This window comes from Pan paniscus, chromosome 9 (assembly GCF_029289425.2).
Source record: "Pan paniscus chromosome 9, NHGRI_mPanPan1-v2.0_pri, whole genome shotgun sequence".
NCBI lineage: Eukaryota > Metazoa > Chordata > Mammalia > Primates > Hominidae > Pan > Pan paniscus.
The window spans coordinates 2,786,050-2,811,741 of record NC_073258.2 but is presented as its reverse complement, the minus strand read 5'-3'; the positions used below and the strand labels follow the sequence as shown (position 1 = coordinate 2,811,741).

Sequence of the window (25,692 nt, the reverse complement as noted above, 5' to 3'; positions counted from 1 at the left end):
GACCCGCCATCTGGGCTCCAGGAAGGTGTCCCCGGCTCCAGGGGCTGGGTTACTCTCCTGGCCTGGATGCTGGCTCCTCCTCCACTACACCCAGGCGCGGCAGCTGCAGGACGCTGGAGGAGGAGGAGGGAGGGGCGAGCCCCACGCGGAAGTCAGGTAGGAGCACCCGCCGCTGGCAGCCACTCTCCTGACCGCCAAACCCCAGCCGGAACTCCGGCCACAGCCAGCATGCAGGTGAGTCCTGCGCTCAAAAGGGTCCACACCTTCAAGGCCCCCAGCCACGCCCACACCCGGGCCACCCGGCCCCAGCCCCCCGCCAGCCCCACCTGGAAGGTGCCTGTGTGTGTGTGGGGGGGGTCTCTGCAGGCTGCCAGGTCAGGTGAGGGTGACCGCCCGGCTCAGCTAAGCTGCCTCCTGGACCCCTGGGGCACGCTGGGGGTTGGAAGCGCTGGAGGAGGGCGGCGTTCCTCCCTCCAGCCCGGGATTCTGAGGACACCAGAGCTGGGCTCTTAGCAAGTGTGTGGGGCCAGGAACCTCTACCAGAGTCCTGAACACGAGATGGAGAGGGCCTGCCCACCGAGGCGGGGGCTGCTGCTGAGGACCCCAGACCTGGCAGCTTTGCCTTGCAGCTGGCCCCTAAGGGGGAGCGGGCTGTGGGCTCCAGGCAGGCTGCCCCGGGGTTGGGAGCTGCAGAGTGGCCGGCGGGCTGTGGGCTCTCTGCTCCCCAAGGACCCCGCCCAGCACAGGTGGGGGCCGACTGCTGCTGCTGGATTCCGATTCTAGGGGTGGGGGCTGACTGCTGCTGCTGGATTCCGATTCTGGGGGACGGAGTGCAGGTGAACACGCAGAAAGACATCTTTTCTCCCCTCTGCCAGTGAAGAGGTCACCTGGGGCCAGGGCCAACACCTGGGCAGGTCAGCACCTGGTCGGCCCAGGGAGGAGGCAGTGGTGAGGTGCAGAGTGAAACCAGCCACCCTCTCGGCCTGCCAGGGCCTCCACGTGTGGGCTGCGCCGGCGGCCTCTTGCTCCATCTCCGCCCAGGGCTCTCCTCGGCCCTCCACATCCAGGTCTGACACCCTGGCTGCTCAGCCCAGCACCTGATGCCCCTTAGCCTGAGCTCAGGGTCCCCTCTGCCAGCCCCTTCCTCCCATGCTGGGGGTTAGAGGAGAGACTTGGGGCTGGCCAGGGGTTGGGTTGGGAGAAGCAGCACCTGGTTTGTCGGAAGTGAGAGCATCAGTCCTTCAAAAAAGACAGTTGCAGCCGGGCCTGGTGGCGCGTGCCTGCGGTCCCGGCTACTCCGGAAGCTGAGGCAAGAGGATTGCTTGAACCCGGGCGTCGTGGCATGCACCTGCAGTCTCAGCTACTCGGGAGGCTCAGGCAGGAGGACTGCTCGAACCCGGGCATGGTGGCATGAGCCTGCGGTCCCAGCTACTCCGGAGGCTGAGGCAGGAGGGTTGCTCGAGCCTGGGAGTTCTGGGCTATAGTGTGTTAGGCTGACTGGCTGTCCACGCATCAGTATGGTGACCTCCCAGGAGCAGGGGACCACCAAGTTGCCTAAGGAGGGGTGAACCGGTCCAGGTCGGAAACGGAGCAGGTCAAAACTCCTGTGGTGATCAAAAAGGACAGTTGCAGACATGGGGAGGACTTGGTAGTCCCAGCTCCAGGCTGGATCTGGGCGGGCCTTTCCCCTGCTCTAACCCCTTCCATGGCTCCCCACTGCCCCCTGCTGAAGTCCAAGCTCTCCAGTTGGCCAAGAAGCCTAGCAGCCTCCCCTGATTGGCCTCTGCCAACCTCCAGCCTCCCCTTCTGGCAGCTCCCTTCTTGCCCTTTATGCTTCTGCAAAGCTGAAGTGCCAAGGACTGAGTCCTTGGACTCAGTTTCCATAGGTGCCGAGTGCTGAGTCACCAGGAGTAGTAGCTACCAAGTCCTCCTTGGAGGTGCTGAGTGCTGAGTCCCTGGGAGGTGCTGACTGCTGAGTCCCAGACACCAACTGCACCCTGATTCTCAGGGCATGCCCACACATGTTCTTTCTCCCAGGAATGCTGCCCCCATTTTCTCACCTTTTGCCAACCTCTTGCCCTACAATGCCAAGCTCCATGCCTCCTCACCTGCCAAGTAGGCCCCCGCCCCTGCATCCACGAACGCCACGCACTGCCTGGGAGGGCTGCACGCAGGTCGCTCCGTCAGTGTCTGGGGATGGACGGGCACACGGATGGGTGAACTGACAGATGACAGACTGGACAGCTGGAGGGAGGGCGGGGGGGGCAGAAGACTGGCTTCAGGGGCTCGGAGGAGTAGAGCCAGCTGGGGAGGGTTTGTTCAGAGGATGCGTGGGCTGGGCAGAGGCGAGGCGCTGTGGCTCACGAGGTGGGCCTCTCCGTGCTCGGGACTGCAGTGGGGCAGAAGGGGACCCTCCGTGGATGACGAAACTGTAAAGTTCTCAAGGGCCAGATCCCAGAGGGCTCAGGGCACCAGCCAAGAGGCTTGACGTGACCTCAGGAGGAGATGAGGCCCAAACACCTTCCCATGCACAGCTGGGGGGATGTGCGTCGTGGGACCCCCTGGCCAGGCCTCTCAGGAGTGGGGTGGGGTCATATCTGCATAGCCATCTCCTCTGCCTGCCCCCAACCTGGAGGCTGGACTGGGAAGAGGACGGATGGGCAGGACCTCCAGCTCTGTCCTCACACTCCAGCCCTTGGGAGGGAGCGGGCTACAGTGTCTCCAGAAGCTTCCTCACTGGGAACCAGGGGCTTGCCCGCTGGACGCTGGCCTATGCCCACAATGGGGGTGCCGGGAGCCCCCCACAAACTCCCTGGGGCCCTGGATTACTGGGTGTGTCACCTGTGAGGGCTGTGGGACAGGAAGGATGGGGGAGAACAGTGTGTGGTTCTGTCCACCTTCTTCCTGTGTCTGCACGTCGCTGAGGTGACCTGGGGGCCGGGGTGAGGACACCCTGTCGTACAGACGAGGAAACTGAGGCCTGGGGTGTTTCGGTGGCGTCAGAGCTAGGGCCTGGCCGGCTGTCCACCCAGAGCCGGCCTCCCTCTCTGGGTTTGCAGATGGCAAGCCTGGCTGAAGCTTCAGAGGCCCTGAGACTGAGTGTGTAGGGACAGCCCCTGTCCCTACCCTGGGAGCTGGAAGCCTGTGGGCCCATACATAGCTTCCCGGAGGTGGGGCCCATGGACTGGGGACATGGGGGTCCCAGACATCTCACTGTGGATAAACCGAACAGTCTGCATGGCTGGAAGTGGAGGTGACTTCAGGTGGTGCAGCGCCCACCTGTGAAGACCCCGAGGGCGGTGCGGAGAAGCCAGGCTCCCGTGGTCTGTAAACACTGGCCCTGGAGACGGATGGACAGATGGATGGCCCGGTCCTGGAGGCTGGTGGGCCCAGTGTTCTGCAGCAGAGTCTCGGAGCCTGAGGCCTGTCTGGCTGTGTGTGTCAGGGGGGCTACACCTGTCTGGCTGTGTGTGTCGGGGGGGACTCCACCTGTCTGGCTGTGTGTGTCGGGGGGGACTCCACCTGTCTGGCTGTGTGTGTCGGCAGGGGCTACACCTGGCAGCCCTAGTGCTTCTGCCTTGTCCGAGGGAGCAGCTAAGGGCAGCCAGGGGCTGGCACGCCCCAGGTGTGCGTGTAGCTCTGCCCTGGGGGGAGGGCTCCCTGTCAGCCCACGTCAGTGACGGGGGCTTTGCACCCCATTCCCCGGGGGAGGCTGATCCTGCTATTTGCAGAGGCGTGGGGTCATCACCCCAGTGCTGCACGGTGTCTTTGGTGGGGAGGGGGTTTCTGTGCCTCATTTCTGGGGTGAAGGATGGCTTCCCACCCCCACCTTTGAGAATGTTCCCCAGGGACAGTCCCCTCTCCCAGGCTTCTCCAAAAGTCCTGCCTGGTCTGGGGTCCCTGCCTCGTCCCTTCCTTCTCAGGGGTCTGGGCTTATCCTGCCGGCTTTCAACTTTCGGCCCAGGCTGATGTGAGGGGGTCTCTAATTTCAGCCTCTGCCAGAGGAGCTGGGGTTCTGGGCAGAGGAGGGACCCTCATCCTGGGTCTGAAGACAGGCATGTGAGGGGCCATTCCCCCATGAATCCCTCCAACACAACACTTCCCGGGCCCCTACGGAGGCAAGCTGCAGAGCTGGAGCCGTGATGCCCACGTCCCCCAGACCACCAGTCCCCTCCAGGGAGGCTGCCCTCTGCGCTGAGACAGAGGTGCCTCTCCTGCCTGGGCAGGTGCCACGCCCCTTCCTGCATATCCGTCGGAGGATGAAGGTTTCTCCTCTAACCCAGGACGGGGGAGAAGTTTCAGTGTGGCAAGCCACGCCTGAGTGCAGGTATCTGTCCGTGGGCTGTCGGGAAGGCCAAGGAGGGAGTCAGAGGAAGGGTTGATTGAGGCTGTAAGAACTGCTGGTCTAGGACGGGGCAGAAGGGCCAGGTGAGCCCCGTGGGCAAACTAGGGCAAGAACTTCCCCCCCAGGGAGGCTGCAGTGTGGCACTGGGCGCTCAGATGGTGTCTACCTGAGCCCATCTCCCTGTGACCGGGGCGTCGGATGCCTTACTGCAGTGCTCCCCAACCTTTTCAGCACCAGGGACCGGTTTCGCAGAAGACAATTTTTCCACAGCTGTGGGTGTGGTGGGATGGTTTTGGGATGAAATCGTCTCACCTCAGATCATCAGGCATTAGATTCTCATAAGGAGCAGCCGAGATCCCTGCATGTGCAGTGCACAATGGGGTTCTTCCTCCTGAGGATCTAACGCCGCCGCTGATCTGACGGGACATGGAGCCCAGGCGGGAACACTCACCCCCCGCTCACCCCCCGCTCACCCCGTGCTTACCCCCTCACCCCCTGCTCACCCCCAGCTCACCCCCTGCTCACACCCCGCTCACCTCCCCCGCTCACTGCCCGCTCACCCCCTGCTCACCCCCAGCTCACCGCCCGTTCACCCCCTCACCCCCTGCTCACCCCCTGCTCACCCCCCGCTCACCTCCTGCTCACCTCCCCCGCTCACCCCCCCTGCTCACCACCCCTGCTCACCTCCCCGCTCACCCCCTGCTCACCCCCCGCTCACCCCCCCGCTCACCTCCTGGTTACCTCCTGCTCACCCCCTGCTCACCCCCAGCTCACTCTCCGCTCACCCCCTCACCCCCTGCTCACCCCCTGCTCACCTCCCCGCTCACTTCCCCCGCTCGCTCACCCCCTGCTCACCCCCCGCTCACCCCCAGCTCACTCCCCGCTCACCCCCTGCTCACCCCCTGCTCACCTCCTGCTCACCCCCTGCTCACCCCCTGCTCAGCCCCAGCTCACTCCCCGCTCATCCCCTGCTCACCCCCTGCTCAGCCCCAGCTCACTCCCCGCTCACCCCCTGCTCACGTCCTGCTCACCCCCTGCTCACCTCCTGCTCACCCCCTGCTCACTCCCTGCTCACTCCCTGCTCACCCCTGCTCTGTGGCCCGGTTCCTAACTGGCCAAGGACTGGTACTAGCCGTGGACCAACCCCCTGCCTGAGAGCCTTCCGTTCTGTGGTTGGTTGGATGCATTTCCTGGCTTCTGTGGTTGAGACGGTAGAGAGAATAGGGAGATCTGTCCCAGAACCCGTAGCTCCTGGTGTGTGTGTGTGGGGTGGGGGCTGGAGGCCAGACCTGGACTAGGGTTGCAGACTTAGCAAAACAAAATAAGAAACACGGCCGGGCATGGTGGCTCACGCCTGTAATCCCAGCACTTTGGGAGGCCGAGGCGGGCGGATCACCTGAGGTCGGGAGTTCGAGACCAGCCTGCCCAACATGGAGAAACCCTGTCTCTACTAAAAATACAAAATCAGCTGGGCGTGGTGGCGTGTGCCTGTTAATCCCAGCTACTCGGGAGGCTGAGGCAGGAGAATCGCTTGAACCCGGGAGACGGAGGTTACAGTGAGCCGAGACTGTACCACTGCACTCCAGACTGGGCATCAAGAGGAAAACTCTGTCTCAAAAAAAAAAAAAAAAAAAAAGGAAAGAAAAGAAAAAAAAAAGAAACAGACACCCAGTCAAGCTGAATGTCACAATGTCACATAAACAACATTTTTGGTGTAGGCGTGTCCCATGCAATCACTGGGGCATCTATGCTATACTATGCTATGCTATACTAGACTAGACTAGACCATACTAGACTATACTAGACTATACCATATTATGCTATGCTATGCTATCCTATGCTATACTAGGCCAGACTAGACTAGACTAGACCATACTATATCATAGTACTCTATGCTATGCTATACTATGCTATACTAGACTAGACTAGACCATACTAGACTAGACTAGACCATACTAGACTAGACTAGACTAGACCAGACCATACTAGACTAGACTATACTAGACTATACCATATTATGCTATGCTATACTATGCTATCCTATGCTATACTAGACTAGACTAGACTAGACCATACTATACCATAGTACTCTATGCTATGCTATGCTATGCTATGCTATGCTATGCTATGCTATGCTATACTATGCTATCCTATGCTATACTAGACTAGACTAGACTAGACCATACTAGACTAGACTATACTAGACTATACCATATTATGCTATGCTATGCTATCCTATGCTATACTAGACCAAACTAGACTAGACTAGACTATACCATACTATACCCTACTACGCTATGCTATGCTATGCTATCCTATACTACACTACACTACACTACAATACTATATCCTTCTGTTGTTTATCTGGAAATCAGGTGTGACTGGGTGGCCTCTATTTTACCTGGCAGCCCTCAAGGGCCAACTGGCTCAAGCAGTCAAGTGAGACTTTCTGGAGGAGGCAGGTCTTGAGCTTGGCGAGGATGCGGCTGGCAGAGGGGAGGGACTCAGGTGCAGGGACCAGGTGTGACGCAGCCAGTGACAGCTTGGAGACTGCCTCAGTAATTAACAAATATCAGGGGATGCTCTGAGGCCCTGCAAATTCCCTTCCTCCGGAAGGTTCCGGCCCCAGACACTCGTGTCCCTGTGTCTGCTGGGATGTGCCTGCGGCTGTCACCCTGAAGGAGCCCCGTGCACTGTGCCCGCGGGCACTCACCTCGCCTGCTGCAGGATCCTCCCTGTTGGGGGGCGGCATGATGCATGGTATCCGTCTGCCCAGCCCCCAGGGACCTGATGTGAAATGGGGCCGCCGCGAGTGCCCTCGTCTGCACCTCCAGGGGTGGACGGGCTAGGCCAGGGGCTGGGAGCGTTCAATTTTAAACACAGTCCAACAGGTTTGCAAACCCGTGCTCTGATACGCGCAGCACTGGGAGTGTGCAGGGGCGCCTGTGGCTTCTCCCGTGCATTGGTCTCCTGATCCTCTGACCTGCGTTTCCTTGGCTGTTCTGGAGTTCCCGTCACTTCCCCTGTCGGCTGCTCAGCGTGCTCCTCTTCTGTGCAATCCCGTTGGCCTCTGTGGGCTGCGTCTTCCCTTTTGCATTTGTAGGAGCCCCTCACGCGCTTCTGTTTCCACAGTCCTTTGTTGGTTGTTTGTAGCAGGCCCTGGCCCTCTGGCCTGTCACCCGCCTACAGCCATCTCCTTGGGACTCTTTGCTGTTCTCCTTGTGGGGAGGGACGGTGTGTGACCACGTGGTCCGCTGCAGGGACCCGCCAATGAGGGGCATCTCGCCCCCAATCACATCCTCCTATCCCTTTCTCTGCCCCCAAACCCCCAGGGCGAAGAGAGCCTCCGGATCCTGGTGGAGCCCGAAGGGGACAGCTTCCCGCTGATGGAGATCAGCACCTGTGAGGTGGGTGTCCGGGGGCCCCTCCCGGGCCCCACCTGGCCCTGCTCTGCCCCTTCACCTGCGCCTGGCCCCATGCCTCCTCCCTGCAGACCGAGGCCTCCGAGCAGTGGGACTATGTCCTCGTGGCCCAACGTCACACCCAGAGAGACCCCCGGCAGGCGCGGCAGCAACAGTTCCTGGAGGAGCTCAGGAGAAAGGGCTTCCACATTAAGGTGGGCGGGTGCCCAGCGAGGGGCAGGGCCGTGGGGCCGGGGCGGGTGCCCAGCGAGGGGCAGGGCCGTGGGGCCGGGGCGGGTGCCCAGCAAGGGGCAGGGCTGTGGGGCCGGTCATGGCGGCACGGAGGGCCAGGCTTGGAGGCTCTCTCCTGGGCTGGAGGACTGGGGAGAAGCAGGGGTGTGGGGAGCGAGGTGGCTCCGTGGCTCTGGGCCACAGCTGCAGATGAAGGGAGGGTTCTGAGGTGGAATAGAGGGGGGAGGGTTCTGAGGTGGGATAGAGGGGGGAGGGTTCTGAGGTGGAATAGAGGGGGAGGGTTCTGAGGTGGGATAGAGGGGGGAGGGTTCTCAGGTGGGATAGAGGGGGGAGGGTTCTGAGGTGGAATAGAGGGGGAGGGTTCTGAGGTGGGATAGAGGGGGGAGGGTTCTGAGGTGGGATAGAGGGGGGAGGGTTCTGAGGTGGGATAGAGGGGGGAGGGTTCTGAGGTGGGATAGAGGGGGGAGGGTTCTGAGGTGGGATAGAGGGGGGAGGGTTCTGAGGTGGGATAGAGGGTCCCATGTGCCCCCAGGTGATCCGGGACCAGAAACAGGTCTTCTTTGGGATCCGTGCTGACAACAGCGTCTTTGGCCTGTACCGCACTCTCCTCCTGGAGCCTGAGGGGCCTGCGCCCCACGCTGAGCTGGCCGCGCCGACCACCATCCCGGTCACCACGAGGTGAGAGGCTGCACCCAGAGCCGTGGCCAGGAGAACCCCTTGCCACCCGTATGCTTGGTCCAGACCAGGCAGGAGACAGTGCCAGGCTCCAGGTGTCGCCAAGGCAGGACAGCCGCGTGGTCTCAGGGCAGGGGCCACAGGCTGTGTGAGCCTCAGCTTCCCCGTCCCAATAAAGGATCACGGTGGTTCTCAACCCTCAGAGCGTTCTGAGGGCTCCGTGTGGCTGCCTGCGTTCCTGGGGACACAGTCACAGCCAGCCTTAGGGGTTGGGCAGGATTTGCAGAGGCCCAGGGGCCCCTCCTGGACCAAGGCCAGTGTCTCTTGAAGACCCCTCCTCTCCAGTTCCGATGCCCCTTCCTGGACACCGTCCCTGGCCTCCCAGGCACAGACCCAGAGGCCCGGCAGGGACACCCTCCTTGCTCCCTAAGGCCCTGCTTCTCCCCAATCCTCCAGCCCAGGAGGGAGCCTCCAAGCCTGGCCCTCCATGCCCCCATGAGCTGCCCAGCCCCATCCAGGCCCCACAGGGCTCAGCCAGGGCCTGCTTGGTGGACCGGCCAAGGACACTCCTGGCATTGGTTATGAGGCAGTGGAGGGCACCTGTGAAGAGAGCTATGGGTCTTGGGGAGTCGCGAGGCGGCATCAAAGGAGGGGAGGTGGCTTGAGGGGGCTGACGGGAGCAGGCTTGGGGGGCGTGTACCTGCGACGTGCCCTGGGGTGTCCAGGAGCCATGTCTCTAGGCACAGGGGGAGGCTGGGAGCCTGGCTCTGCCGTCGGACGCTTGGCTGTGCTGCTTCGTGGCTGTGTGGCCTTGGGACGTTCCCTTTCCTGAGCCCCAGTCTCTGCACAGTGGAACAGAACAGCTCCAGGGTATAAGGAGGGTGTGTGCGGATGCAGGCTGGGGTGTGCTCTGGACACATGGGGCCCGCAGGTGGGAGGTGTGGTTGCAGGTGCGGGCTGTGGTCTGGGCTTCTGGGAGGGACGGGCTGGGAGGAGAGGGAGCCCCCCAGCCCAGCCTCATCCTGGACGCCGTGGGGCAGGCCAGGCCCCGGGAGCACTTTAAGGAGGGTGCGGGGTGGGCTCCCGGGTGAGTTGTGGATTCTGGGCTCTGGTGAGAGCTGGCAGGCTGGGGGCTCTGCCAGGACAGGGAGGGGCCTGGGCCTGGCCAGACCAGAGGGCAGGTTGAGACCTGGAGGCAGGGTCCACTGTGGTCACACGGGGCCACCCTGCTCTGGCTCTCGAGTCTCAGAATCCGAATCGTGAACTTCGTTGTCATGAACAACAAGACCTCGGCTGGTGGTAAGGGCAGGGGTGGGGCACCGACAGGGGCGCTGCGGGCAGGGTTCTCCCAGCACCTCACTCCCCCTGACTCGTGAACCCCTGTGACCCAGAGACCTTCGAAGATCTGATGAAGGACGGGGTCTTCGAGGCCAGGTTCCCCCTGCACAAGGTGAGGGGTGGGCCGGCCTGGAGAGGGCCCTGGCGTGGGACCCTGGGATGGGGGCTCTCACTCTCTGTCACCCGAGCCAGGGGGAGGGACACCTGAAGAAGACGTGGGCGCGGTGGAGACACATGTTCCGGGAGCAGCCAGTTGATGAAATCAGGTAACGCTGCCCAAAGAGAGCACAGGAAACCTGCGGACGGCCCCGCCTCCTGCGGACGCCCCCAGATACCCGCGGGAGCCCCCACACCCCTGCGGAAGCTCCCAGATACCCACGGGAGCCCCCACACCCCCGCAGACGCCCCCAGATACCCACGGGAGCCCCCACACCCCCGCAGACGCCCCCCCAGATACCCGCGGGAGCCCCCACACCCCCGCAGACGCCCCCAGATACCCGCGGGAGCCCCCACACCCCTGCGGAAGCCCCCAGATACCCGCGGGAGCCCCCACACCCCTGCGGAAACCCCCAGATACCCGCAGGAGCCCCCACACCCCCGCAGACGCCCCCCCAGATACCCGCGGGAGCCCCCACACCCCCGCAGACGCCTCCTAGATACCCGCGGGAGCCCCCACACCCCCACGGGAGCCCCCACACCCCCACAGACGCCCCCCCAGATACCCGCGGGAGCCCCCACACCCCCGCAGACGCCCCCAGATACCCGCGGGAGCCCCCACACCCCCGCAGACGCCCCCAGATACCCGCGGGAGCCCCCACACCCCTGCGGAAACCCCCAGATACCCGCAGGAGCCCACACACCCCCGCAGACGCCCCCCCAGATACCCGCGGGAGCCCCCACACCCCTGCGGAAGCCCCCAGATACCCGCGGGAGCCCCCACACCCCTGTGGAAGCCCCCCTAGATACCCGCGGGAGCCCCCACACCCCTGCGGAAGCCCCCAGATACCCGCGGGAGCCCCCACACCCCTGCGGAAGCCCCCAGATACCCGCGGGAGCCCCCACACCCCTGCGGAAACCCCCAGATACCCGCGGGAGCCCCCACACCCCTGCAGACGCCCCCCCAGATACCCACGGGAGCCCCCACACGCCCGCAGACGCCCCCCCAGATACCCGCGGGAGCCCCCACACCCCTGCAGAAGCCCCCAGATACCCGCAGGAGCCCCCACACCCCCGCAGACGCCCCCCAGATACCCGCGGGAGCCCCCACACCCCCGCGGAAACCCCCAGATACCCGCAGGAGCCCCCACACCCCCGCGGACGCCCCCAGATACCCGCGGGAGCCCCCACACCCCCGCAGACGCCTCCTAGATACCCGCGGGAGCCCCCACACCCCCGCAGACGCCTCCTAGATACCCGCGGGAGCCCCCACACCCCCGCAGACGCCTCCTAGATACCCGCGGGAGCCCCCACACCCCCGCAGACGGCCCCCCAGATACCCGCGGGGGCCCCCACACCCCTGCAGAAGCCCCCAGATACCCGCAGGAGCCCCCACACCCCCGCAGACGCCTCCCCAGATACCCGCGGGAGCCCCCACACCCCCGCAGACGCCCCCCCAGATACCCGCGGGAGCCCCCACACCCCCGCGGACGCCCCCAGATACCCGCGGGAGCCCCCACACCCCCGCGGACGCCCCCAGATACCAGTGGGAGCCCCCACACCCCCGCGGATGCCCCCAGATACCCGCAGGAGCCCCCACACCCCCGCAGACACCCCCAGACACCCATGGGAGCCCCCACACCCCCCAGACATCCACACACACCACCCGGAAGCCGCCACCCCCTGTAAACGCCCCCACACACCACCCAGATGCTCCCACACTGCCCACACCCTCACAGATGCCCCCACGCCCACAGATGTGCTTCCCATTCAGACTCACTGATGCCACCAAAAGAGAGACCCCCCTCCCCCACCCCCATCCCTCCCCTGCCGCCCCCTCCCACGCCCGTCCCTCCCCTGTCCCTCCTCCACCACCCCCTCCCACCCCTTTCCCTCCCCCATCCCTCCCTGGCAGCCCCCTCCCACCCTGTCCCTCCCCCACTGCCCCCTCCCTCCCCCATCCCTCCCCTGCCTCGCCCTCCCACCCTCATCCCTCCCCTGTCCCTCTCCTGTCCCTCCCCCGCTGCCCCCTCCCACCCTGTCCCTCCCCCATCCCTCTCCCATCCCTCCCCCGCTGCCCCTTCCCACCCCTGTCCTTCCCCCGTCCCTCCCCTGTCCCTCCCCTGTCCCTCCCCTGTCCCTTCCCTCACTGCCCCCTCCCACCCCATCCCTCCTCATCCCTCCCCTGCTGCCCCTCCCACCCCGTCCCTCCCCCATCCCTTGCCCGCTGCCCCTCCCACCCCTGTCCCTTCCCTCACTGCCCCCTCCCACCCCATCCCTCCTCATCCCTCCCCTGCTGCCCCTCCCACCCCGTCCCTCCCCCATCCCTTGCCCGCTGCCCCTCCCACCCCTGTCCCTCCATCATCCCTCCCCCACCACCCCTTCCCACCCCGTCCCTCCCCCATCCCTCCCCTGCTGCCCCCTCCCACCCCCATCCCTTTCCCGTCCCTCCCCCACTGCCCCCTGACAGCTGGCCTTGACCCCTGCTGCCTGCAGGAACTACTTTGGGGAAAAGGTGGCCCTGTACTTCGTCTGGCTGGGCTGGTACACCTACATGCTGGTGCCGGCCGCCCTGACGGGCCTCTTAGTCTTTCTGAGCGGATTCTCGCTGTTTGAGGCCAGCCAGATCAGGTGGGCCGCAGCAGGGGCCGGGCATGGGGGGCCGGGGTGGGCCCTGCTGCCTGGAGGAGCCAACCCCAGCCTCATCCCTGCCCCTTCAGCAAGGAGATCTGTGAGGCCCACGACATCCTCATGTGTCCCCTCGGCGACCACAGCCGCAGGTACCAGCGGCTCTCAGAAACCTGCACTTTTGCCAAGGTTTGTCGCCTCCGGGTCCACCCCAGGGCCTGTGGAAGATGGGAACGGTGCACCCACCCGAAGGGGGGGAGGTCAAGGCCTGGAGCCCTGCAGAGCTGCTCAGCTTTCCCCACAGGGCTGACGGGGAGGCCCAGCCCCAGCCCACCCGCCCATTTCCTCAGCCCACCTGCCCCCTTCCCTGGCTTTCCTGCCTCCCTCCCTGGCTCACCTGCCCCCCTCCCCAGCTCACCCACCTCCTCTCCGGCCCACCTATCACCCCCCCAGCTCACCCACCTCTTTGACAATGATGGCACGGTGGTGTTCGCCATCTTCATGGCTCTCTGGGGTGAGTTGCTGCGGGGCGCCTCTGCGGGGCCAGGGGAAGTGCCAGCCCAAGCTCCGAGGTCCACCTGGCGTAGTGCAGTGATGCCCCTCCTTGCCCCCGCCGCAGCCACGGTGTTCCTGGAGATCTGGAAGCGGCAGCGCGCCCGCGTGGTCCTGCACTGGGACCTGTACGTGTGGGACGAGGAACAGGTGAGGTGGAGCTGGCAGCGCAGCTGAGGCTGACCCGAGCAGGGGCTGTTGGCGCCCGATGCCCTGCACGGCCCACATATGCCTGCCGTGTCTGAGGCGTGTGTCCCGAGTCTGTCTCCCCACATGTGGGGCGTGTGTCCTGGTCTGTCCACCCGTGAGGCGTGTCCCTGTGTCTCTCTCCCCACGTGTGGGGTGAGTGTCCCGTGTCTGTCCACCCGTGAGGCGTGTCCCTGTGTCTGTCTCCCCACGTGTGGGGTGAGTGTCCCGTGTCTGTCCACCCGTGAGGCGTGTCCCTGTGTCTGTCTCCCCACGTGTGGGGTGAGTGTCCCGTGTCTGTCCACCCGTGAGGCGTGTCCCTGTGTCTGTCTCCCCACGTGTGGGGTGAGTGTCCCGTGTCTGTCCACCCGTGAGGCGTGTCCCTGTGTCTGTCTCCCCACGTGTGGGGTGAGTGTCCCGTGTCTGTCCACCCGTGAGGTGTGTCCCTGTGTCTGTCTCCCCACGTGTGGGGTGAGTGTCCCGTGTCTGTCCACCCGTGAGGCGTGTCCCTGTGTCTGTCTCCCCACGTGTGGGGTGAGTGTCCCGTGTCTGTCCACCCGTGAGGCGTGTCCCTGTGTCTGTCTCCCCACGTGTGGGGTGCGTGTCCCATGTCTGTCTCCCCATGTGTGGGGTGAGTGTCCCGTGTCTGTCCACCCGTGAGGCGTGTCCCTGTGTCTGTCTCCCCACGTGTGGGGTGAGTGTCCCTTGTCTGAGGCTTGCCCAGTGCTCTCCCCAGGAGGAAATGGCACTTCAGCTCATTAACTGCCCCGACTACAAGCTCCGGCCATACCAGCACTCCTACCTACGCAGCACCGTCATCCTCGTCCTGACCCTGCTCATGGTACGCAGGGGACACCGCGGTGGGGCTGGAGACCCGGGCTGCATGCCCTCCCCGGCCCCCGCCCACCACAGCTGTCCCGCAGATCTGCCTCATGATCGGCATGGCCCACGTCCTGGTGGTCTACCGCGTCCTGGCCTCCGCGCTCTTCAGCAGCTCGGCCGTGCCCTTCCTGGAGGAGCGGGTGACCACGGCCGTGGTGGTGACCGGGGCTCTGGTGCACTATGTGACCATCGTCATCATGACCAAGGTGGGGCCGGGAGCAGGGCAGGCCCGAGCTGGGGGGTCCACCGGAGCCCCAGTGAGCCCATTCGGTGCCCTCCTCCGCAGATCAACAGGCGCGTGGCCCTGAAGCTTTGTGACTTCGGTGAGAGGACTACCCCAGACCCTCTTGGGGGACCCGGCGGGAGGACTCAGGGCTGGGGCCTTGGGGCTGTGGTCAGAGAGCAGGGGAGGGGACCCTTCCTGCTGCCCCAGGGCCTCTCCTATGAGCAGGGAGAGAGGTGAGGGCCGGTCCCATTCCAGAGATGCCCAGGACCTTCTCGGAGCGAGAGAGCAGGTTCACCATCCGCTTCTTCACGCTGCAGTTCTTCACCCATTTCTCGTCTCTCATCTACATCGCCTTCATCCTGGGCAGGTAGGGCCGGCGCCAGGCTCCCTCCAACCCAACTCACGAGGGCTTGTTCCACTGCCTTTAAAGTGGCAATGTCCATTCTTTTAATTTTAAAAGTAATTTCTGCTGAGAGCAAGTGGAAATCCAATCTAGAGACATGTGAGCAAAGCCTGCAGTGAGCCCAGCTCCTGAATCCCAGGCCCCGAGGTAGCATCAAGACAGTCTGGTGGCCTCCCAGGCTTTTTCATGCATTTGCAGGCACATAACAGCACTGGCAGAAATGGCTTTGTCCTGGGAATAACTGCACCTGCTCTTTATGCTGAAAATGCACTTGGTGTCTTCCTGGGTCTGCCTGCCCACACATCCTCGTATACATGTATATATGAGAGAGAGAGAGAGAGAGGCAGAGACAGGGTCTTGCTGTCGCCAGGCTGGTGTCCAGTGGCACAATGTTGGCTCACTGCAGTCTTGACCTCCTGGGTCTCCTGAGTAGCTGGGATTACAGGCGTGCACCACCACACCCAGCTAATTTTAATATTTTTTGTAGAAATGGGGTCTCACCGTGTTACCCAGGCTGGTCTCGAATTCCTGGGCTCGAGCGATCCTCCTGCCTCAGTTTCCCAAAGTGTTAGGATTTCAGGCGTGAGCCACTGCACCTGGCCAAAAAAAGGTGTATATGGATTGATGGAGCCAGAAAGACTCATTTCACTAATTAGGAAGGCGAGGTGAGAGGGATGCTGGCTGCAGCTTTACTTTTTTTTTTTTTTTTTTTTTGAGATGGAGTCTCGCTCTGTCGCCCAGGCTGGAGTGCAGTGGCATGATCTTGGCTCGCTACAACCTCTGCTTCCTGGGTTCAAGCAATTCTCCTGCCTCAGCCTCCTGAGTGGCTGGGACCACAGGTGCGCACCAGCACACCCAGCTAATTTTTGTATTTTTTGTAGAGAAAGGGTTTCACCATGTTGGCCAGGCTGGTCTCGAGCTCCTGACCTCAGGTGATCCACCCACCTTGGCCTCCCTAAGTGCTGGGATGACAGGTGTGAGCCACCATGTCTGGCCCTGTAGATGCTGGTTCTTGACCCCCATCCGTCTTGGGAAAGGAGTGCACCATGGCTTGCTGTGGGCCACGTCTCTCCTGGTGGGACCTCTCACTCTGGAAGCTCCTGCGAGTGAACCCTGGTCTCCTGTCTGGAGGCAGAAGGACGCTGTCTATGTGCTGGGAGGCCAGCTGGGGTTGGGGAGGACAGTGTGGGGCCTCAGTGTCAATTGGTCCAACCCTGTGTGCTGAGTCCCTGGTTGTTCAAACTCCTAGTGAGCTTCTAGTCCTCCTGAGGGGGTTTTGTGGTCAGGTAGGAAGCCCAGGGACCTTCCAGCTGGGCCTGCATTCCCCTAATCAGTGCCCCCAATCCACCAGGGGTACCCAAGTCCCGAGGCTTCCTGGGGATCCTGGCAGGGCTGGGTTGCTTCCTGAGTGTCTCCCCCGAAAGCCTGATGTCTTGAGTGGACTTCAGGCCTCTCCAATTCCCTTACACCTATAAGGTGATGCCTGGTAGTGGGTGTCAGCAGCCTGTCATTTTATTTTTATTTATTTACTTTTAGAGACAGTATCTTGATCCATTGCCCCAGGCTGGAGTACAGTGGTACCATCACAGCTCACTACAGCCTCAAACTCCTGGTTCCAGCAATCCTCCTGCCTCAGCCTCCCGAATAGCTGGGACTACAGGCATGTGCCACCATGCCTGGCTAATTTTTTCTATTTTTTGTAGAGATGGGGTTTTGTCATGTTGCCCAGGCTGGTCTCGAACTCCTGGGCTCAAGCAATCCTCCTGCCTTGGCCTCCCAACGTGCTACGGGATAACAGGTGTGAGCTACCGCGCCTGCAGTCTCAAGCAATCCTCCCGCCTTGGTGTCCCCACGTGCTGGGATGACAGGTGTGACCCACTGCACCTGCAGTCGCCATTTTAATTGTGACTTGGGAGTTTGCATTTACATTAACATAGATCCTGGTAAAGAGACCTCCAGAAAGGCTGTGTCAGTGACAAAGCTACCCACAGTGTGTGAAACTATATGTTCCATCTTGAGCTGATGGGCAAAGTCTTTTCATTTTTTAAAAGTGCCTTTAAAAAACTACTGGTGAGGGGCCGGGCGAGGTGGCTCACGCCTGTCATCTCAGCACTTTGGGAGGCCGAGGCACGAGGATCATGAGGTCAAGAGATCGAGAGTATCCTGGCTAACACGGTGAAACCCCATCTCTACAAAAAAAAAAAAATACAAAAAATTAGCCGGGCGTGGTGGCAGCCGCCTGTAGTCCCAGCTACTGGGGAGGCTGAGGCAGAATGGTGTGAACCTGGGAGGCAGAGCCTGCAGTGAGCCGAGATCGCGCCACTGCACTCCAGCCTGGGTGACAGAGTGAGACTCCGTCTCAGAAAAAAAACCCAAAAAAACCAAAAAACAAAAAACTATTGGTGAAGTCTAGCATCTTTCCAGATATTTACTGATCATTGTATTTTTTTCCCTATGAATTGACTGTTCATATTATCGGAGCATTTTTGTTAGGTTATCGTAGCATGAAGGCCAGGCTTCTTTCTTGCTTGCTTTTTTTTTTTTAACTGTCAGTTTCTTAAAATCATGGTATGTTTTACTTTGCATCATATTTGTAACATTTATTGTACAGCTCTTTGTTTTTCCTGGAGTTTATCTTTTGTTGTTTTTGATTTTGTCTGCCTTCCAATCCATCTCCTGGGGTTTCTACTTGCCTCTTTTTCTTGAATGTCTTTATCAATTGTATCCAGCCTCTCTGTGGTACATCGTGTATTGCACGGAGTCCCTTTTCTTCCAGAGATCTTCCTTGGGAGCCTTTTCCTCCCGCGCGTCCCGTCTCGGTGCCGCCTTTTCCGCCCGCGCGTCCCGTCTCGGTGCCGCCTTTTCCTCCCGCGCGTCCCGTCTCGGTGCCGCCTTTTCCTCCCGCGCGTCCCGTCTCCGCGCCGCCTTTTGCTCCCGCGCGTCCCGTGTCCATGTCTCCTCCTTGTAACATCTGGAGAGATTTCCTTCACTTTGTGCCTTTTTCTCCATCGATTGATTTCTTTGTTTTACGTTTAACAATTAAAGTCTTAATTTCTAAGAGTGTTTTGTTTCCTCTTTATTTTTTATTCACAGCATCCCTTCCGTGTTTTTATGTTCTTGAGGATTTCAATTAGGTTTTCCTTCTCCCTAAGTTCTCATCTGTTCCCTAATTATCTCTTGTTTCCTAAAGGGTCCATTTTTGTTTTTTAATCGTTATTCTCCTCTTACTCCTCTTGTGAGTAAATCTCTGTGGTTATTCATTCGTATTAAAGACCAAGGAACTGAATTGATTTTTCTTGATGGATGAGATGGGTCTGTATAATAGTAGCTACATCCATTGCCCACTCACACATTCTATCATTAACTCATTTAATCTGCACAGTAGCCCTATAGGGCAGAGCTTCTCTCATTGCCATTTTACAGAATAGATGACTGAGGACCAGAGAGGTTAAGAAACTATCTCCAGGACACACAGCCAGTGGGTGGCGGAACAGATAAAAACCACAAAGTCTGGCTCTAGAGCTTAGTTCTGTGCCTCTTTGCATGGGGAGGTCTCTCGGAAAACAGCGTGAAAAATCTACCTGGTTTCCCGTGTTACACTAGAGCAAATTCTTTTTGACAGTATTCCTTTATGGTTCTATTTTTTCATGCCACTCCTCAAGATTAATAAATATGTTCAACTGTGGGCCAGGTGCAGTGGCTTATGCCTGAAATCCCAGCACTTTGGGAGGCTGAGGCAGGCAGATCACCTGAGGTCAGGAGTTCAAGACCAGACTGGCCAACATGAAGAAACCCCGTCTCTACTAACCAGGCGTGGTGGTGTGAGCCTGTAGTCCCAGCTACTCGGGAGGCTGAGGCACAAAAATCACTTGAACCCAGGAGGCAGAGGTTGCAGTGAACTGAAATCGCACCATTGCGCTCCAGCCTGGGTGACAGAGTGAGGCTCCATCTCAAATGTGTGTGTGTGTGTGTGTGTGTGTATTCAACTGTGATTTCCTTTAGATGTTTATGATTTCAAAATATTAAACATTTGGCTGAGTGCAGTGGCTCATGCTTGTAATCCCAGCATTTTGGGAGGCCAAGGTAGGAGGATTACTTGAGGCCAGGAGTTCAAGACCAGCCTGGGCAATGTAGTGAGACCCACTGCCCCCAAACCCCCCACCGCACGTCTCTACAAAAAATAGAAAATTAGTTGGGTGTGGTGGTTTGGGCCTGTAGTCCTAGCTACTTGGGAGGCGGAGGTAGGAGGATCGCTGGAGCCTGGGAGGTGGAGGCTGTAGTGAGCCATAATCTCACCATTGCACTCCAGCCCAAGTGACAGAGATCCTGTCACAAAAACCCTTAAACCTTCAAATCCCTGACTTGTAAGGAATTTGTTTTGCTGCAAGGGGCAGAGGAAGGAAGGCTGTTTGTTTGTTTTCCAAATGGCACCCAGTTGTCCCCAAACCATTGATTGACTAACCATCCCCATCACCATTCTTAACTTGAAATGCCTTCTTCGTCATACACCAAATTCCATTCTTTGCTTATATATTGTCTTCTCATGGATTCTGACAATTCCAGTACCAGCCCCTTGCTGTGCTGGGTAGTATTGCTTTATGCCTTGCTGTAGGGTGGGGCTAGCTGCTGTCCATCCCTCTTCTTTTCTACTTTTTTAATGGTTATTTACATATGTTTATTCTTTCAGATGAATGTCAGAATCATTTTGTCAAATTGCCAAAAATTCTGTGAGACTAGCTGGGTGTGGTGGCTCACGCCTGTAATCCCAGCACTTTGGGAGGCCGAGGTGGGCGGATCATGAGGTCAGGAGTTCGAGACCAGCCTGGCCAGCATGGTGAAACCCCGTCTTTACTAAATATACAAAAATTAGCCAGGCGTGGTGGCGCGCACCTGTAATCCCAGGTGCCGAGGAGGCTGAAATCCCAGCACTTTGGGAGGCTGAGGCAGGCAGATCACCTGAGGTCAGGAGTTCAAGACCAGACTGGCCAACATGAAGAAACCCCGTCTCTACTAGCCAGGCGTGGTGGTGTGAGCCTGTAGTCCCAGCTACTCAGGAGGCTGAGGCAGGAGAATCACTTAAACCCGGAAGGTGGAGGTTGTAGTGAGCCAAGATCATGCCATTGCACTCCAGCCTGGGCGACAGAGCAAGACTCTGTCTGAAAAAAAAAAAAATTCTGTGGGACTTGGCTTAAGATTGTATAAGTAAAATGATACATTATTTCCAAGAAAATCACCGTAACAAATGACCACAGCTTAGTGGCTTCAAACAATCAAATTATTACCTCCCAGTTCTGCAGGCCACAAGTCCTAGGTGAGTCCCACTGGGTGAAAACTAAGGGGTTAGCAGGGCTGGGCTCCTTCTGGAGGCTCCAGGGGATAATTCACTTTCAGCTTCTCCTTGGTGCACGGCTGCTCCTCCCCCTGCAGAGCTTGCAGCGTGGGGCTGAGTCCTTCTGAGTGAGTCCTGAGTCCTTCTGATTCCTTCTGAGTCAGGCCAGCTCCCAGCTGCTCCCTGTCCCCACAGAGGGACCCTTGTGATTACACCAGAAAAACCCAGATAAGCCAAGATAATCTCCCCGTCTTAAAGTCAGCTGATTAGCAGCCTTAATACCATCTGCCTTGTGAGATAAAATTCCTTTGCCAGGTAAGAACGTGGTCACAGGCTCCAAGAATGAGCACGTGGACGTCTTTGCGGCCCATCGCTCTGACTACAAATACATCCTGCGTTTTCTTATGGGAGAATGAGGTTCTCCCTGCAAGTCTTTCATGTTCCTTGGTAGTTTTATAGTCTTCTTCATTTAGGCCCCACAGATGCCTTGTGAGTTTCAGTCTCGTTATGGTATAACTTGTGCTGGTGTCTGCGGGCGACCGATACTTTCTCATGCCATGTTTCCCTGCAGCTTTGCCGCACATGGAAAAGCCAGTTCTGCTGGATGCTCGTTTTGCATCCACTTGAGCACTCGATTGATTTATCCACCCAGCCTTTCAGTTGTTTTATTTTGATTTTCCAGGTATATAATCATGTTTTCTAAAAGAGTCATTTTTTTCTTTGCAAATGTATACTATTTATACTTCATATTTCTCTTGCTTATTTGCAAGGAATTCCAGAACCGTGTTAAATACCAGTTGTCGTGAGCTACAATAGGAATGCTTTTGAGATTTCACCACTGACCATGAGCCTGACTTTTGGTTTAAGATAGTTCATGTATTTCTCATATTATGGAAAGCAGGTGATTTTAAACACAAAGTAACCCATCGTGCCGTTTCCTCAGGGAGAAACCGAGGCCACTCGTAACAGACACTGTCTGGAGCGTGTGTTGGAGCCTGTGGCCTCGCCTGTGTGTGTGTGCGTGCCCACGTGCAGGTGCGGTTTGTCTGGGAGCCTGTGGCCTCCCCTGTGTGTGTGTGTGTGTGTGTGCGCGCGCCCACGTGTGGGTGCGGTTCATCTGGGAGCCTGTGGCCTCCCCTGTGTGTGTGTGTGTGTGTGTGTGTGCGCGCGCGCCCACGTGTGGGTGCGGTTCATCTGGGAGCCTGTGGCCTCCCCTGTGTGTGTGTGTGTGTGCGCGCGCGCCCACGTGCGGGTGTGGTTCGTCTGGGTGTGAGCACCTGTGCCCCGCTCACCTGCAGGGCCCCGCCTGTTCTGTGTCTTTCCTACCCGCTTCTGTCCTGCTGCACCCACCCTGTCAGAGGCAGGGCGCTGCCCGCAGTGCCCCAGACTTCCCCTTCCCCCCCAGGATCAACGGCCACCCCGGGAAGTCCACGCGCCTGGCGGGCTTGTGGAAGCTGGAAGAGGTCAGTCACCCCCAGGCTTCATGCCCTGTCCCTGAGCCACTGCTCCCCTGACCGTACCCCAGGACCCCTCCCTGATCCCCTCCTGTCTGGCCCCGCAGTGCCACGCCAGCGGCTGCATGATGGACCTCTTCGTGCAGATGGCCATCATCATGGGCCTGAAGCAGACGCTCAGCAACTGCGTCGAGTACCTGGTCCCGTGAGTGCCGACCCCCGCCCAGCCCCGGGAGCCCCAGGCCCCTCCGCCCCCTGCGCCCTCCCTGCCACGCAGCTCTCCCCGCAGGTGGGTGACCCACAAGTGCCGCTCTCTGCGGGCCTCCGAGTCCGGGCACCTGCCCCGGGACCCCGAGCTCAGGGACTGGCGGCGCAACTACCTTCTGAACCCGGTCAACACCTTCAGCCTGTTCGACGAGTTCATGGAGATGAGTGCGTGGGCGCTGCGGGGCGGGGGTTCGCGGAGACGAATGCGGGGCGGGGGTCCACGGACATGAGTGCGGGGCACCGGCGAGCCTGACCCCCCACCGCGCAGTGATCCAGTACGGCTTCACCACCATCTTCGTGGCTGCCTTCCCGCTGGCGCCGCTGCTCGCGCTCTTCAGCAACCTCGTGGAGATCCGCCTGGACGCCATCAAGATGGTCTGGTTGCAGCGGCGCCTGGTGCCGCGCAAGGCCAAGGACATCGGTCAGACCGGGCGGGCGCAGGATGGGCGGGAACTGGGCGGCCTCAGGCCTGTGGGCTTCCCGCTGGCCAGTCCGGCTCACCTGGAGAAAAATAATCTCTCGGATCTCACGCCGCAGACAGCCCCCAGCCCTTCTCCGACGGCCTCGGATGCGGGTTGAGCCTGGGTGGGAGGGTCCCAGGAGTGGGCGGGGCCGAGCGCTTTGTAGGCTCCTCCCACAAACCGTCAGGATCTCAGAGGGGCTTGACGCCCCCAAGGGGGACCCAGGTTCTGCCAGTGGCTGGGGCAGGAACAGAGCAGCCGGCCTCTGTCCCAAGACTGGCCTCGCTGAGACGGACAGGCAGCAGGGGAGCGACGGGGGCTGGGGCGCTGGATGTGGGCAAAGGGAGAGAGGTGTTAGGGAGGCCCCCAGTCTCGGGCCCGGGTTACAAGGTCTTACCCTGGGGTGGGAACCCAGGAGGTGGAGTGGCTGGGGGGCACAGCTGAGAAGTTCAGGAAGATGGAGGATGAGGATTCCCAGGTTCCTCCCTGTCCATGTCAGGGTGAGGGGTGCAGGAGCGCAGAGGCCATGCTCTGCCATGGCTGGGGACTTCCTTGTGAATACTGCAGCCCTAGGGCTGCAAGGGGACACCACGCACAGAGACACAGCAGGCCCCGTGTTGGCCGGGGGTGGGGGTGGGGGCAGAACCAGCCGAGGGACACCACGCAGAGACACGGCAGGCCCCGTGTTGGCCGGGGGGTGGGGGTGGGGGCAGAACCAGCCGAGGGACACCACGCACAGAGACACGGCAGGCCCCGTGTTGGCCGGGGGTGGGGGTAGGGGCAGAACCAGCCGAGGGATGCTGAGTCAGACCGCTTGCCCACTGCTCTGGTGCAGGGACCTGGCTGCAGGTGCTGGAGACCATCGGTGTGCTGGCGGTCATTGCCAATGGGATGGTCATTGCCTTCACATCTGAGTTCATCCCCCGAGTGGTCTACAAGTACCGCTATAGCCCATGCCTGAAAGAAGGCAACTCTACCGTCGAGTAAGGCCTCAGGGTGTCTGGAGACCCCTGGGAGAAACTGGCCCTACCACAGCCAAGCCCTGGGGGATCCAGACCCTTTCTCCTGGGAATGGCTGGACCTGTTGGTACCCCTGGGGCTTTAGTGAGGCTGGGGCCTGGGGGTGGCCCCTGCCCTGTGCCCACTGACGGCAGGCCCTGGGCTGGAAGTCAGGGATAACTGGCCAGGACCGCAGTTGGGGGTGAAGTTCCCAGACCTGGCTGCCTCCTGAGTAGGCCCTGCCAGAACGGCTCCCTCCCGATGTGAGGTTCTGCATGTCCTCTTCTGATTTATCCAGCTCTCTGACCTCGAGGAGCCACCAAACTGCAGACTGGGTCCCCAGGGCCAGTCTCTGGCAGGAAAAGTGGCTGGTGATGCCCAGAGTCCCCACAGCCCCCCCAAGGCCCCCAGATGTGAAGATGTGCTTGGCCCGGGAGCCCCGTCCCACTGGAGGCAGTCTGTGGCGTGGCCCCCACCTCACTCTTTGCTCCACAATGCAGGCTAGAAGCACTCTGGGGCCTGAAGGGGCCGCCCGGGAAGCCCACCCCACCCCACACTCCTCTCCCGTCTCCCCAGCTGCCTCAAGGGCTACGTCAACCACAGCCTGTCCGTCTTCCACACCAAGGACTTCCAGGACCCTGATGGGATTGAGGGCTCAGAAAACGTGACTCTGTGCAGGTTTGGAACTCCCCATCCCCCAAGAATGCCCTCTGAACTCCTGACCCCTGACCTCAGGTACTTCCTTACCCCAGATACAGGGACTACCGCAATCCCCCCGATTACAACTTCTCCGAGAAGTTCTGGTTCCTCCTGGCCATCCGCCTGGCCTTCGTCATCCTCTTTGAGGTGAGCCAGAACCGGGAGAGGCCTCAGAGTGGGTCCGGGCAGTTCTCTCTCCAGTCCTTCTCCCCGGCCCTGAACCCCCAAATGCCAGCTGGCACCTGACCGTGCTGGGCCTCTCCTGTGCTGCCCCTAGCACGTGGCCTTGTGCATCAAGCTCATTGCCGCCTGGTTCGTGCCCGACATCCCTCAGTCGGTGAAGAACAAGGTTCTGGAGGTGAAGTACCAGAGGCTGCGTGAGAAGATGTGGCATGGAAGGCAGAGGCTGGGCGGGGTGGGGGCAGGCTCTCGGCCCCCGATGCCTGCCCATGCCACCCCAGCATCCATCTTCAGTGCCAGGAGCACAGACGTGTAGGGCCAGAGCCCGTCCAGAGGCCACCAGGAGCTGACAGTGCCACCACCAGCACCTCCCACAAGCCCACCGCTGTGCGTGTTGAGGGGTGCCGTGAGAAGTCTGTGCCCATGTGGGGCTGCAGGAGTCCCCTGTATGTTCAGGGCTGTGAGCTGCCACCCTATTCTGCCTGCTTCGTCTTTGTGGGGGCTCTCAGGCTTGGCACAGCCCTGACTTGAACTCTGGGTGACCCCGGGCACCCACAGAACTGGGAGTGAGGGCTCCTCAGGCAGCCACAAGGCAGGAAAACTGGCACAAGTTTCCTGGGCCTCCCTCTGACTTCTGGGCGCCAGATCCTGCCGTGCCCACATCCTGGCTGTTGGGGGTGTCCTGAGCCCACCTCGCTGGCCTGTTCCCTTCAGCCAGCCCCAGTTTCTGTAATAAAATTAAACCTGTCTGTCTTGCTTTCCTGGCCTCGCTGGGTCCCGGGTGGATTATATCTGCCCTCAGGGCTAGATGGGAAACAGACCCGGAGTGTGGAAGGTCTGGAACCAGGTGAGGCCGCCTCAGGCCGCCTGTCCCTTCTCCGGTTTTCCATGGGCTTCCAAGGGAGGGGCGCCTATGGGGTCCTCTCCTCGTCCCTGCACCTGGGGTGTTGAGGGAGGCAAGAGAAGACATCGGGGCCACTTGAGGCTGGGGTGGGGGTCAAGGCAGGCTTCCTGGAGGAAAGGGAAGAGGTAGGGGCGGACGCGCAAAACCTTGAGGGCGGTGGACGCTCCGAAGAGTCCCCAAGGCTCTGGGGCTCCGGGGCTCTGCGCGCTGGTTGGGCTGGTTTGGCCACCGGCCCCAGGCCCGTGCAGCAGCGGCTCCCGGGCAGCAGCGCAGCCTCCAGCGCCAGCCCTGGGCGCAGAGCGGGACGCTGGGGTCCGCCCCCGCCCTGACTGCGGGGCGGGGCCGCACCTGCTGC

The 25,692-nt window shown here is 60.6% G+C and overlaps 1 protein-coding gene across 1 annotated transcript; it reads left to right on the top strand.

The window, feature by feature from the left end:
• Positions 1–89: 89 nt before the first annotated feature.
• ANO9 (anoctamin 9) lies at positions 90–25,182 on the top strand. The gene is made up of 23 exons (XM_034931811.3): positions 90–234; positions 7,678–7,752; positions 7,839–7,961; positions 8,531–8,676; positions 9,917–9,972; positions 10,065–10,123; positions 10,204–10,277; positions 12,664–12,798; positions 12,888–12,984; positions 13,249–13,309; positions 13,415–13,497; positions 14,270–14,374; positions 14,457–14,621; positions 14,702–14,738; positions 14,897–15,008; positions 21,779–21,836; positions 21,935–22,032; positions 22,117–22,259; positions 22,363–22,515; positions 23,391–23,538; positions 24,131–24,232; positions 24,307–24,400; positions 24,531–25,182. The coding sequence occupies exons 1-23, from the start codon at positions 229–231 to the stop codon at positions 24,747–24,749; spliced, it is 2,349 nt and encodes a 782-aa protein (XP_034787702.3). The 5' UTR covers positions 90–228; the 3' UTR covers positions 24,750–25,182.
• The last annotated feature ends 510 nt before the right edge of the window (positions 25,183–25,692 follow it).